At 43.0% G+C, this 14,305-nt stretch overlaps 1 protein-coding gene across 1 annotated transcript in view; it reads right to left on the minus strand.

The window, feature by feature from the left end:
- The window catches only part of ANKFN1 (ankyrin repeat and fibronectin type III domain containing 1), a 191,144-nt gene that overhangs the window by 40,455 nt on the left and 136,384 nt on the right, over positions 1-14,305 (minus strand). Inside the window, exons 7-9 of the mRNA XM_084648542.1 lie at positions 8,969-9,066; positions 4,239-4,329; positions 6-113 (exon numbers count right to left, since the gene is read on the minus strand). Of these exons, the coding sequence (XP_084504668.1) occupies positions 6-113; positions 4,239-4,329; positions 8,969-9,066 (297 nt within the window). The remainder of the gene's footprint in view (positions 1-5; positions 114-4,238; positions 4,330-8,968; positions 9,067-14,305) is intronic.

Raw genomic sequence — 14,305 nt, forward strand, 5'->3', positions numbered from 1 at the left:
CTTACCTCGGCAACTGTAATGCTGATGAGCCGCTCGAACCTGCTGAAGGAGACGTTCCAGGGCTTCGGTATGTCCCCAGTGCCTAGGTTCTCTGCCATCGCAGTCTTTCCAGTCTGTTGAACAAAAGAAATAAACAGATGGAAATGTAAAGGAGGAGAAGAGGGCTCTAAAACGTTTTCTTGCTCCTCATGTTTCCTGGCTGTTGTGGGGGGGGGGGGATTTGCATATATGCACATGGGATGGAATGGCACTGCTACACTATAAGCTTCCTCTCCCCCTGCAAAATAGATAATATAATAATAGCAATATAGGGCAAGAGATTCTAAAGAAATCAGCTCCCAGCAGCTTCTGTTGTGACAATTACTGCCAGAAACATCTAGCTGAGGTACCTATATGCCCCCCACTGCCATAGCTGGTCAGAAAATGGGGTTTACCATAGCCTCTGAATGTCTCACAATCGTTAATATAATTATCCTTTATCCCATTTTACAGATGGGGTGCTGAGACACAGAGAGAGACTAAGTGACGTGCCCAAGGTCACATGGGAAATCTGTTGTGGAGCAGAGAATCGAACCCAGGTCTCCTGATGGTGCCCAAACCATTGGAACATCCTTGCTTGCTGGGCTCAGCACTTTTGAAAACCTGTTCCTGGTTTGCTAGCTAAAATCTCAGCCTTACTAAGACCTTCCATCACAAATTCTTTGTCATGGGCATGAGAAAATCAACTGAGTTCATGAAATCCAGGCGAGCCATGATTTCAGATAATTTAAAATGTTATATTCACACTTCTTTTATTTACAAAAATAAAATGAAATAAAATAAAAAAAGACCCACACACCCCGGTTTCACAAATAAAAGCGTGCCCTTGGCATGTCAGTGCATCAACAGATTCCTTCTTCTCTTCTCAGAGGGCACAGAAGACATGTGCCACCAGCTAACTGCTCTCTTGCTGAACATACAGTACTATTTTAAGTTGAGAGTGACATATTCCTTCCCAGAGACTCAACATGTCAGAGCCCTAAATGTGTTTTAGCCTTGACTTGCTACAATGATAACAAGCCCCACATACGGGTGGATGTAGTGGACAGTGGCTACTCCTATAGGCTATGGAAGTAACAGCTGTAGAGAAGTATCCTTTATGTCAGATATTCCGGTGGATGTCAAAAGCAATAACTTTTGTAGGTCAACACTGGGAGATCAATTCTTAGCTATATTCGGTATCCACTGGGTGCAGGTATGTGGGGAGACACATAGAAACCATTTGCTGCTCGCGGATCCTGGGGCCAGCTGGAAGTTGGTGTCATTTAGAACAGCTCAGCTTGGTTTGGCCTTCAGAGGGACATCTGCCAGCTGGGGATGGCCAGAGCAGAGCAGCATTCTGGCCATACCTCTTTTATTGCCGAAGTTTTCCTCGAATACATTTACTGGAGCTGGGGCGGGGGGTGGGGGGTGGGGGGAGGGAGAGGGGTTAGAAGCCAGCACTCAATGAGTCCCCCATGCCAGGAGAATCTCCAGCCAAGAAGATTAATTGACTTTGCAATCCCTCGGTGCCTTGGGGGTGGAATGGGAGTCAAGCTTGAACCCTGGATCTTTAATTCCCCTAACACATTGATTCTCAGCGACCGGTCCACGGGCCGGTGCCAGTCTCTGAGATCTCCCTGGCACAGGCAGCAAGCTGGTCTCTGGGATCAGAAAGGTTGAGAAACTCTGCACTAGCATATTTTTCTGGCGGTCATTATAGACCATTTTATAGAGTGTTAAAGAATCTAACTTTAGTTCGTAGCTTAGGGCCAAATTCTGCTCGGTTACACCAGGGTCATTCCAGGGGCACACTGCTCTTGCTGAGTACTTGCTTTGCTAGCTTTCAAACCCAGTGGTAAAGGCAGTCCCCTGGATAAAGACCTTCTCACTAGAATAAGTCCTGCTGACTGTAAGTGGACCAATGAATAAATAGCATGTTGCTATTTAGCAAGCTGAAATTCTGACGTTAACGTTACCTCATAAAAAGAGTTGAAACTTAGGCTAACAGAGTCTCACTCAAGCTTGAGCGTGTGTCATTGAGGACACATAACAATGAAAATACACCATAATGGCCAGCTATACAACGGGATCTGGGCCTGCTTAATAGTACCGTGTTCCCCGAAGAAAACGTATGCCAATGGTCTTGTTGAAACACTGTTCTTTGACACACGGGGGCCGTGCGTAAATTTCCATATGTATCATGGGCGATGACTGGTCTCTTTCTACTGTTGCCATGCCTGCCTCTTCTAAAAATAACACTGCAGCCTGCCACGAGTGCCCCACCTGCAGCCATGGCACCATTGTCATAGAAGACATTGACTGGGAGGAGGTAGGGGAAAGGTGGCTTTACTCCACCTAGATTCTCAGAAGCTGTGGGGACAAAGTGGCCTTAATTCTTACTTAACTGGGGCTGCCTATGGCTGCTCTGCAACTTTGTGTCCCTGCAGCACTGAGCTCTATGAGCACTTCCTTTCCCACCCGTGATCCTCCAGAGCAACAGTGCCCACAAGGAAGGCCACTGTTCATTTGCTTATATCGGCCCTAGGCTGCTCCTAAACTGGGGACATTCTCTCCCAGGCCACTGAAGCACCATACTGCTGCCAGAGTGGCATAGGCAGGCTGCAGGAAGGGCCACAGGGTTTTGGTTAGGGCTGGTCAAAAACTTTCCATCAAAACTGCTTTCGACAGAAAATTGGGTTTTTGATAAAAGGAAAAGTTTGCTGGAATGTGCCTGCTCTCCTTGAAAATGTTTGTTTGTTGGAATACCGAGAAAGCCAATCCCAAAAATTTTCACTTGAAAACCAATTTTTTGGGTGTGTGTGTGGGGGGGGGGGGGGTACTTGTGGGGAGAAGTTTTCAATTAAAAAAAAAAAAGCAGGTTCTTTTAGATGCAAAGTCTTAACTTTCTCCAGGAAAATAAACCCCATTTTCTGACCAGCTCTTGTTTGGGTTCATAGTGCCTGATGGAAAGCCCACTGAAGTCTGTGACAAGACTTCATTTGACTTCAATGGGCTTTGGATCAGGCCCTTCTTGCAAAGTATTTTTAAAAGGTTGAACAAGAATACAAAGAAAGAGGCACTGTCAGAAGGATGGGACAATACAATATTCCCAGAATAATACCTCAGTCCAATACAGGGCTCCAGTATAAAATGCCACTTGTTTTGTCAGAGGTTCCCTGCTCTGCAGGGTTATGCTGTTGACTGACACTGAGGGTTTGTCTGCACTTATTGGTGGACCCACTCTGCGGCGATCAATCCACCGGGGGTCAATTTGTTAGAGTAACTCTGGATTTATATTGGTGTAAGTGAGAGCAGAATTCGGTCCAGAATAAGCCAGTAGTACTGTAACAGCCTCATTTACCCAAATTCCACTTCCCACAACTCTCAGCTAGTTAGTGTCAGTCCAGCTTCCTTTATGTTCTCACATTACCATTCAAGCTTATTAACTGGTTACATTAGCCTAATAAAAGAAAGTGCGAATGCAATAAAATGAAAACCTTCACCACACTAATCAATACAAGGGAAGCTGTAATGTGCCTAGCCAATTCAGCAGTGAATACTAATCCAGGAAAAGTGACTAACAATAGGATGCCATTAGGATAAATTAAAAAATTGCAAAAGAAAAATTACGGTCCCAGTGGAGTTTCAGCAAACCCACCATGATTTTTAAAAAGAAGGCGGGTTTCAGTCATGTGGAACACTTTAACTACTACTTAACTACTACTGTGAACATGCATGCACATAAGTATCTCTACTTATATGAGCAGTCCATTGACTTCATTGAGAATTAACACCTCTCAAAGTCTTAAAGGATTGGACCCACAATGTTTGTTTCAGTGCAATGCACAGGACAGAATTGTCTGCGCTATCAATGTTTTCCTGATGGTAGTTCAGATTCAGACTATGATCTTCTCTTTTCCTTACATTATAGAAAGTTCAATATGACAGAAGCCTATTAAAGGACATAAGGATCAAAATCCTAACTCTTGTGCACATATGTATGCAGGATCAGGTCCTAAAGAGACAACCTGCTGACAAAGGACTGGAAAAAGTGTGGAAGTGGAAACAGTACAGGATAATTCTTTCCAGGTTTTTTTTGTTTGAAGTTATATTTTATTTATTTCATTCCTGGGTGACAATGGGTCAAATTCACTTTAAAAACAAAAAGACTCTGATAAAGTAGCTCTAATAAATCAATCATGGTGATCTTAACCTACTAGAAGGAGAAGCACAGGCAGGAGTGGTAGTCTGTGAAGGTCCCCATCCTTTCATGTTGTATGCTGAGACACGAGCGTAATAACTTTGGCCCTGCAAATGCGTTGAAATGGAAACAAAATGTTATTAAACATTTCACTTAAAAATATTAACAGTAATACTTTGCACTTTGCTTCTTCAATGCCCCATACAAACATCAACTAATGAACCCCTTATCATAGCGACTTTTAAAATTACTTATAGCCAGTTCTACATTCCTAACTCATACCTAATAGGGCCACTGAACTCAATAATTGGTGCAGAGAAGTTAAATGACTTGCCCGGGGCTATACAGTGAGACAGTGGCAAAGTGGTGAAATCAGAGAGATTAGTATGTACGTACTACTCACTCTAAAGGTCATAGAATCAGGGCCTATGAAAATACATAATGAAGTAATGATTACAGTTTTAGGGGTTTTTTGTTTGTTTGTTTGTCTCCCAGCAGTAGAGTAATCCCTATGACTGGGATCAATAGAAATCTGCTTTGTTTAAATACTAAAAGTTTACCCAAAGCTTATCTAACTGTCCATCCTCTTTGGTCTAAAAAACTGGGCTGGAGTTGCGATGAGAACAGATGTTTTTGCTAGATTTACAGCACTTCCCATTCTAGTTAGGTTGGAAAAACTGCAGAAACAGCCTCCCTCTGTGATATTTTGGTCCTTCTCCTCTGGTCCTGGAGGAACCCAGGAAGCATTGAGGCTGGCAAAGGTGAAACGCAAACAAACTAAACGTTAAAACAACTTTTCTGAAGTTGAAAATAGGTTCTGGTTCAGTTCAAACCAGAGGTACAAAGATGATTGATTCCTTACTAATCCAATCTGTTTTGACCATTGCTTGTCTACATGGCACAAATCTGGACTATAGGGGTATGAACTGTACAGTGCTCTAACGTGTTGAGCTGTAACTGCTCCATGTAGACCTTGCTGGCACAAAACCGAAAGATACCCAGCTCACACTGATGTAAAGTAGAACCTCAGAATTACGAACACCAGAGTTACGAACTGACTGGTCAACCACACACCTCATTTGGAACCAGAAGTATGAAATCAGGCAGCAGTAGAGACAAAACGAACAAACAAAAAGCAAACACAGTATTGTGTTAAATGTAAATAACTAAAAAAAAAAATAAAGGGAAAGCAGCATTTTTCTTCTGCATAGTAAAGTTTCAAAACTTTATTAAGTCAACATTCAGTTGTAAACTTTTAAAAGAACAACCATAACGTTTTGTTCAAAGTTACAAACATTTCAGAGTTACAGACAACCTCCGTTCCCGAGGTGTTCATAACTTTGAGATTCTACTGTAGTCCCCTTTCAAACAGGATTACATGATTGTATACTAGATACCTTTTAGTTTACACTGGCGGAGTCAACCTGGAACAGTTAGAGCATGACTCGTTAGATTGCTCTACAATTCACACCCCTGTAGTCCAGACTCTGGTGATGTGTAGACAAGCCCTACGAATATAACTAAGGATAAGGTCCTTATATCCTTACTCACATTGGAGTATGCATCCGATGAAGTGAGCTGTAGCTCACGAAAGCTTATGCTCAAATAAATGTGTTAGTCTCTAAGGTGCCACAAGTCCTCCTTTTCTTTTTGCGAATACAGACTAACACAGCTGTTACTCTGAAACCTGTCACATTGGAGAGTGCCTTATTTCACAAGGAATCCCTAGGGGACTGATTCTCATTTGCATGAAGTTGTCCGTATGCCGCTCTGGCAATGGTAACAGGCCTCAGTATAAATGAGAATCAGGCTCACTGACTTCAGTGGGACTACTGGTGCATCAGGGTGGCAGATTCTGGTCCTTAGGACCCAGTCCTGCGAATAGTGTTTAGTCCCACTAACACCACAGTAGTAAGCTACTTCCAGCACTATGTGTTGGCAGGATCAGGACCTTAACTTGCTTGTAAGCTTGTGGGCAGATTCACCAGCCACAGAAGGAAACTACAGGCTTCTTTGTTCTATCTCAGGTACTTACATGGTCAATTTACTGTAGTATCCGAGTGCCTTGCAAGCTTCTCACAACACCTCTGTGAGGTAGGGAAGTCCTAGTGGGGGCAGAGAGGGTAAGTGACTAGCCCAAGATCATGCAGGGAGTCTGTGGCAGTGTAGGGATCTGAAGCCAGGCCTCCCCACTCCTACATGAGTGCCCTAGTCACTGGGCCAGCCTTCCCCTGCAACTCACAGCAATTTCCTCAGGACTTGTTTTGTTTCCAAAATTCAAAACTAGAGCAAATAAACTCAAGCTACTGAATTATAAATGCCTCAGGCATTTCCAGCCTCACACAACTGGGAGAGAGGACACATCTGTTGTGGCAGTCTCCTTTGCATCAGCTTCCTCTTTCCTTTTATAACTCTGCCTGGATCAGCCATGCGATAGGCGGGAACCTGGTAACTCCCTACACGCTCGAGTGCCTTTACACCTCGTCACACCACCAGAGCTAGGATACTCAGAACTAGGGCTGGTGTTCACTCCTTACTTCATTCCATTGTAGCTAGGTAGTACAGCTGAGTACTTAAATAGCTCAGCTACAAAGCATCAGGTAAGGAAGGCAGGAGAAGGAATGTATAGTGATTGAGTGTGTGGCAGATTGCAATTTACTGCATTTTGACAACTACAATCTCAGCTGGAACAGATCGTCTCTTGACTGAGACTGTGTAGTGCAAATAAGTGATACATTACACTTATGAGACACCTTTAAATTTAGGACATCAAGATGATTTCCAAGCACTTTTCAATCCTCAAAACACCCCATGAAGTAGCAGATATTACATCTGTTTCCCCCATGGTGAAACAGAGGTTAAGGCCCATATCCACAAAATCAATGGAAGTTAGGAGCTTAAATTCCTTTGTGGATCCTGGGCCCAAGTCACATAAAAATTCAGTCACATAGCTGGGAACAGAATCAGCAATTGCTTGCCCAGACCTGTGTTCTAACCACTAGACAATGTTCCCACACCCAGAGTCACCTTCCTCCAAACATACTACCCAAGGTGCTTTGACCAGAATATCATGAGAGACTGGAAGACATAGTTCAAAGATCTCCACAAAATCCCAGTACGGGTGGATCCCTGAGTTAATGGACCACAGTGGGTCCAAAAGAGACATTACAAACTATCAATTATCACTTAGGTAGACTCTTGACATTAATGGACAGCTCCACAGTCCTGCATCACAGCCTGCGCGCCAATGCAGACAGAAGCGTCTAGACACCTAACACGGCTCCCATCAAGCTTTACCATTGATTTGAATGAGACTAGCGTTAGCCCAGTGAGGAGTGCTTTTCGAAAATCCTGCCCTTCATTTAAAGATACGGCATCCTTGGCAGAGAGTGTGAGTGCAGACAGCGTACAATTGGCTCTGCTGTTAACATGTGCCCCTGAAAGTGACTATGCAAGCTGAGGTGCTTTTATGTCTAGTAAAGGTACTTTGAGAACATAGGTACTTTGAGGTACGTTGAGGAACATAAAGGTACTTTGAGGTACTTTGCTGAGAACATAGCCCAAATGCAGGAAATACAGCTATGGCCCGGCAGCCTGGAAAAGTTTCAAATCAAAGCTCTTCAGACTGAAAAAATGCCTGTTCTATTCTGGCTGGGAGGTTTTTATATTGTGCCCATCACTTTACTCTTTGCCTATCTACCCTACAATCGGACCTGTGACTGCTGCGGGGTGGGCACCCCTGAGCTAGCTTTGACCTAGCTAGCATGAGTGGCTATAGGAGTGACGCTCCAGCAGCTAGCTGCCTAAGTAAGTGACCAGGGTGGGCTTGTACAGCCTGGGTTGAAGCCTGTGGTGCTGCAGCCTCACTGCTAGCTTAGAGTTAGCTTGCGTATGCCTACATGGGCTGCAATCATCCCTCCACCTGCAGTGTAGACATGCTTCCAGGCATACACATTTGAGAATTTTAACCCAAGCAGACAGTCAGATCTCGAACACCTGTGCTTCAGGGTACTGGCGAGGGGTTTTTGGCATAAACTTGTTTTTCTCTCTGCTGTTATTTTGTCTTAAGGGCCTGATTCAATCCCGAGTGAAGACTCTCATTGACTTCAGTGTGTGCTGGATCAAGCCCCAAGTGAATGGTTCCAGCGCAAATATTTGTGTGAATTTTGAACAAGGTTTGTTCTCGGCAAGTATTTGCAAAACCAAAATTTGCTTGCACAAATGTTCACAAAAAGCCTGCAGAAAAGCGTTACAAACATATGGTTCAAGTTAGCCTGCTTAAAAATCCAAGTGAATATTCATGAGAGATTTTCTCCGTCATTGACCCAGTTCTTATCTGTATGAAAATACACATCTTCTGAAAAGACTGCAATCAGTGACTTTGTTCCTGAATGAGGTAGAGGAGATAGAATTGTTATTTTAACCATCAGACATGGAGTCAGGATTGGATCTCTCAGGAGCCTTTGATCTGCACTAAGATTATCCTGTGATCCAGAGAGCAGCGGCTTTCATTCCAATCTTTTCTGATCTCCCCATAACATGACAATTTACAAAACAGTTCCTGCTGTCTCTCTATTCCTTTGTGACTTTCAGATTATGGATACCAGACATATTATGCTTAATAACTGGCAGTTGTTGTCAGAGGAATGGCACTTGGCTGTTCTTGCCAAGAGGCCTGGATGCAAATGTCACAGCCCATGTACCATTTGGGGAGTTTAAGATCTAAATTAATGATTTGGCATTTACCATTCTGAGGCCTGTGATGGTGCATCTCAAAGACTGAAGATTGTCCATGATTATTTCCCCAGCCAAAGGAGAAAAGTCTTCAGAACAGCTCCATTCCACTAGAAAATAAATAACAAGGGGGAAATGTAATCAGATTTCAGTGTCAGGTAAAGAAATTGAGGCAGTTTAGCAACTCGGAAATTAACTAGCCTTCTTTTTCTTCCCCCCGCCACCTCCCATTTCCCTATTAGCTCTCCCATGGGACTATAGCGAGACAAAATGATGATGTTTCACAACACTGTGAACAGCAATTGACTGTGGTTTGTGTGTCTCTCAATAACAAAAAATAGCTCAAAAGCTTTTCATAAAAGTACATTTAAAATGTTTTGGCATGCAAGTTATATTCAGTTCGCATTTGCTCTCATTTAAGCAACTTCCTTTTAAAGAAAAAGCAGCAGCAGGAAAAACATCTTGTGTGGAGGACTTTGGTCTGCAAACACAATGAAGCAAGCCTATAAATAAAAATCAATAGAAAGCCCCTGATCTTGCAAATGGATTTGCGTGGGTGGACCCTTGTGCCTATGCAGAGCCCCAGGGAATCAGTGAAGTTTCACACGAGTGCCAAGTTCTGATCATAGATTCCGAAGCCAGAAGGGATCATTGTGATCATCTAGTCTGACCTCCTGTTTAGCACAGGCTACAGAACTTGCCCAAAATAATTCCTAGTGTAGATCTTTTAGAAAAAACACCTTGATTTAAAAAAATAGGCAATGATGGAGAATCCACCCTGATCCTTGGTAAATTGTTCCAATCGTCAATTACCCTCACTGTTAAAAATGTACATGTTATTTACAGTTTCAATTTTTCTAGCTTCAGTTTCCAACTAGCTGATCGTGTTATACCTTTGCCTGCTGGATTGAAGAGTCCATTATGAAATATTTGTTCCCCAGATAGGTATGTATAAATTATGATCAGGTCATCCCTTAACAGTTTCTTTGGTAAGATAAACAGGTTGAGCTCCTTGAGTCTCTCTCAGTGGTTGTCAATCTTTTTTTATTTGCGGACCCCTAAAAAATTTCAAATGGACGTGCAGACCCCTTTGGAAATCTATTGTCTGTAAATATATGAATTCTGGCCAGTCAGTTTTCAGTCTAAATCTTTTGCGGACCTCTTAGACATAGTCCATGGACCCGAGGGGTCAGCGGATCACCTCAGCTTGAGAACCACTGGTCTATCACAATAAACCACGTTTTCCAACCCTTCAATCATTCTTATGGCTCTTCTCTGGATCCTCTCCAATTTATCAACATCCTTCTTGAACTGCCAATCCCAGAAATGGATCGTATTCCAGCAACAGTGAGAATGGTACCAAATACTCTACTCTCCTATTTATGTATCCAAGGATCACATTCTCCCTTTTGGCTATAGCATCCCACTGGGAGCTCATGTTCAGCTCCAAGTATTTTTCAGTCATTGCATCCCAGGATAGAGTAAATATGGCCTACATATTATAACACATCACGTAGCTATTACTGCAGGAGCCATTACCCCTTTTTTGGCCTAAAAGTTGGCCTGAGTGGCTAATAAAACTTTGGGTTCTTGCAGGTTGTTCCAGTTAGGAGGAGAAATGGGATGGGGCCAGATACCTCTGATGCAATCTTGTTTATTTACAAAGAATGTACAAAGTCCTGTTTCCTTGAACACAGGAGGAATCAAAGAGGAGATAGTTTCTTGGCATATAGCCCCCAAACTCTTTTAGCCAGCACCACTCTGTGCTTGTCCGTGCTGTGTGTGTAGTTTTCTTCTCTCTCTCTTCCACCAGCCCACCCAGAACAATATCCAGTGAAACCCTCTGTACATGTAGTACTCATTCCTGGGTCGACTCGCAAACATATTTGTTTTAGGAGTGGACTTTTATAAAGGAGCATCAGCTATCTTAAATGATGGGTTGGAGTTGCAACCACCAGCTTCAATGATATTTTGCCCAACCCGCAACAGAATTATCCTCTCTGGGCCTGATCCAAAGCTCACTGAAGTCAATAGGAGTCTTTCTATTGACTTCAGAGGACATAGGACCAGATCTCTACTCCATTTCAGATTGTGTTACATCATCACAGAAGTCACACAGAACCATGAGGAATTACTAAGCAGTAGCCCACTATGAAAGTGAATCAAATGATGCTGTATTGACATATACTTTGCAACTGAAGGGGCTTATCCTGTGGGCTTAAGCAGATGCTGGGGTATCTTTACTCACTTAAGTCTTCCCATTAACTTATAAGAAGTTCTCATGAGTGAAAGATTTACAGGACCAGTCCCACTGCCATCAATCTCCCCCCTCCATTCCTTGCAAAAATGAATGAGAACATAAAAATAATATAAAATAGAGCGATGCAGACAAGTTAAATAGTTTTTAAAATGAGCACAAGCAAGTGGGGAAGTGTGACTGCTGACAGGAAAATAGCCTCTCTTTTTTTAAAAAAATTATACTCTAGCAATGGCAGGTACCAGGGGTATAGTCAAAGGCCAGTTACTATTGAAGACTCACACATCTGGGATTTAATAGTTGTCCACTTCAAAAACGCATCAGACTCAAACTTGTGGACAAGCTGTCATCCTGGACATCTATTTCAACAAACCCCCACAATGTCATTAAAGGTTAGAGACCAGCTTCTTCTCTCAGGTATGCTGATGTAAGTGTGGAAAAACTCCATTAGTTTTTTGCATTTACACCAATGTAACTGAGAGAAGAAGTTGCTGCAAAGATTTTTGCATTTTAGACCCCCAAAATTCCCCAGAGAGGTTACTATTTTCAGAGGTTTAATTGTTATCAGCTTTAGTTTTTAAGATCAAGCACTAGATAAAAGTCTATTTAGAGCATATGATTCTCATACAGATCACTGGTAAAGCTGAGTCTGCCTTATTTGGAAAAAAAGAAAATAATATTTCACAATATTTTCTGCTTAGCAATTAATTTCCATATGTCTGCAGGGTTGCCAGAACAAGAGGCTCATGCCACCACCTTTCCCTTCTCTTCTCATTCCATCCCGCATGCTCAGCACTCCCTTTCTCCCTGACAGTGCTGTGTGATCTTTGATATTATATGCTATGTTCTCAAACACTTTAACATTCACTGCTAAGTAAACACTGTTGTTCTTGATTTTGTCCATTTGCCTCTGGCTTTTTTCAGGACACATTTCCCTAGAGTTCCGTGGAGTTTTAACTACCTATTTACCACTGGCTTTAATGGGAATCTCCATCCGCCTCTATGAACATGTAGAGATTGTTACTGTAAGATGTTGTAGGGTTTTTGGTGTGTGGAGGGTTTAATTATAGCAGTGCCTGTAAGTGCCATTATATTTGATGGCCTGTCAGAGTTTCCATTGTAAACCATGATTTTCAGGGTTTTATAACTCAGCTGTATTAAATCACTTAGAACTGAAGTCTGGAATGCATGCTGCTAGCATGGACATGTTCCCTTACTGCAGTAGGGTACATTGGAGAAGCCAGTCCTAAGCTGCTGAGCATCTAACAAACAGGCTTTCCGTCATTTCAGCTGCCTTTTTTCTTCTCACAGATCCAGGTAAAACAAGATGGTGACATTTAGGGCCAGATTCTGTGGAACAGCATTTTGCTCCACTCAGCCCAATGGGACTAGAGCCAGAGTAAGGTACTTCTCAGCATGAGAAATGGTGTGTGTCCTGTGTATGTAAGACAAATGCTCGAAACTCTGAGAGAGCGGAGACTACGGGAGCTTTAAGCCACCTTTGGACCTTCCCAATCCTAGGCTGTTTTGGGGATTGTGCATAAATTTACACAGCCCAGGAAGGCCATCTAAACTATGGCAGCCCCCACAGGAAGCCCCGAGGGCTGTAGTGCTACCAGAAATCTCTGGCTTGCTGCATGCTGCAGCCCTGTCCTAGCACGCCCCTCCTGCCCCAGCACATCCACATGCTTCAGGGCTTACAGGGGAGTCCTTGGAAGGCAGCATTATGTCTATCTTCACCAGTGCATGTGCCAGGAGAACCCTCCTTCAGTGGGAACCAGGGCGTTTAGGGTCCCTTTACACTGCTCTGCCTGGTTTACCCAACATGAAGGATTTGGAGCAGGGGTGAAGATCTCGACTAGCTTCAGAACCTGGTCCTTAATATAATGAAAGTCCTTCAAGGAGTGTGGCCCTGATTTTCATTGACACTAAGGCTCCTTGACACCATTCTGTAATTTATGCCCATTTTAAGGCCCCTTATAAGATGCCAGGGAGGTGTAAAAAGGCCTGAGTGTAAATGAGAATCAGCTCCTGTGTCTTTGTATGTATTCGGACAGGAGCTAGCATAATGGGGCCCCATTTCTGCTTGAGACCACTGGATGCTAATACAGTTACATAATATTAACAACGGCTAATGGCTTGTAGAAGGATACCTCAAAAAAGAGACAGAAAGCCTCATTATGAGTGCACAAGAGTAGACCTTAAGGACTAATTGCATTCAAAACAAAATTGACCATCAGAACTGCTCCCCGAACTGCAGAATGTGTTCTGAAAAGGAAGCGATGGTGGAGCATCTGTTGAGCAGGCACCCGTCACATGCTCCAGTGTCTCTTCCTTTTCAGAAGAGCCTGGGCAGGAGGCAATATGTGAACAGACACAATGAGGTCGCCAAGTCTGTACTGGAGCCTCTGTGGCAAGTACGGATTTAAACGCACCATGCGGTATTATAACCACTGAACCGAAAGCGCTCTAGAGAATGAAGAGGCTCAGATTTTATGGGATCTGGCAATTGTCACAGACTGAACAGTGCAGGCAAACAGGCCGTACACAGTTGTTGCGGAAAAGAAGACAAATAAGACCATGTTAACTGAGATTGCCATACCAGCAGACAGAAACACAAAAAAGAAAGAAGAAGAGAAGATGGCAAAGTCTGAAGAACTCTGCCATGTAGTGGAACGGTTATGGACAACAAGAACAAAGATGATCCAGTGATTACTGGAGTACTTGGAGCAACCCAGAAGGGTCTGAATGAGCTGCTCAAAGACATGTTAGGAGTGCAAAACATCACGATCAGTGACCTCCAGCAGACAGTGCTCTTAGGCAGTGGAAGAATTTAAAGGAAAGGCAAAGGAGAATGATTGTATCTGAGCACACAAAATGCAGGAATTCTGCAGAGGGGTTAACAAAACTCCCGACTATCCAATCGTACAAAGTAGGGCTGTCAAGTGATTAAAAAAAATTAATCGCAATTAATCGCGCTGTTAAACAATAATAGAATACCATTTATTTAAATATTTGTGGATGTCTTCTACATTTTCAAATATATTGATTTCAGTTACAACACAGAATACAAAGTGTACAGTGCTCACTTT

Source organism: Lepidochelys olivacea (assembly GCF_965140295.1).
Source record: "Lepidochelys olivacea isolate rLepOli2 genome assembly, chromosome: 14".
NCBI classification, from domain to species: domain Eukaryota; kingdom Metazoa; phylum Chordata; order Testudines; family Cheloniidae; genus Lepidochelys; species Lepidochelys olivacea.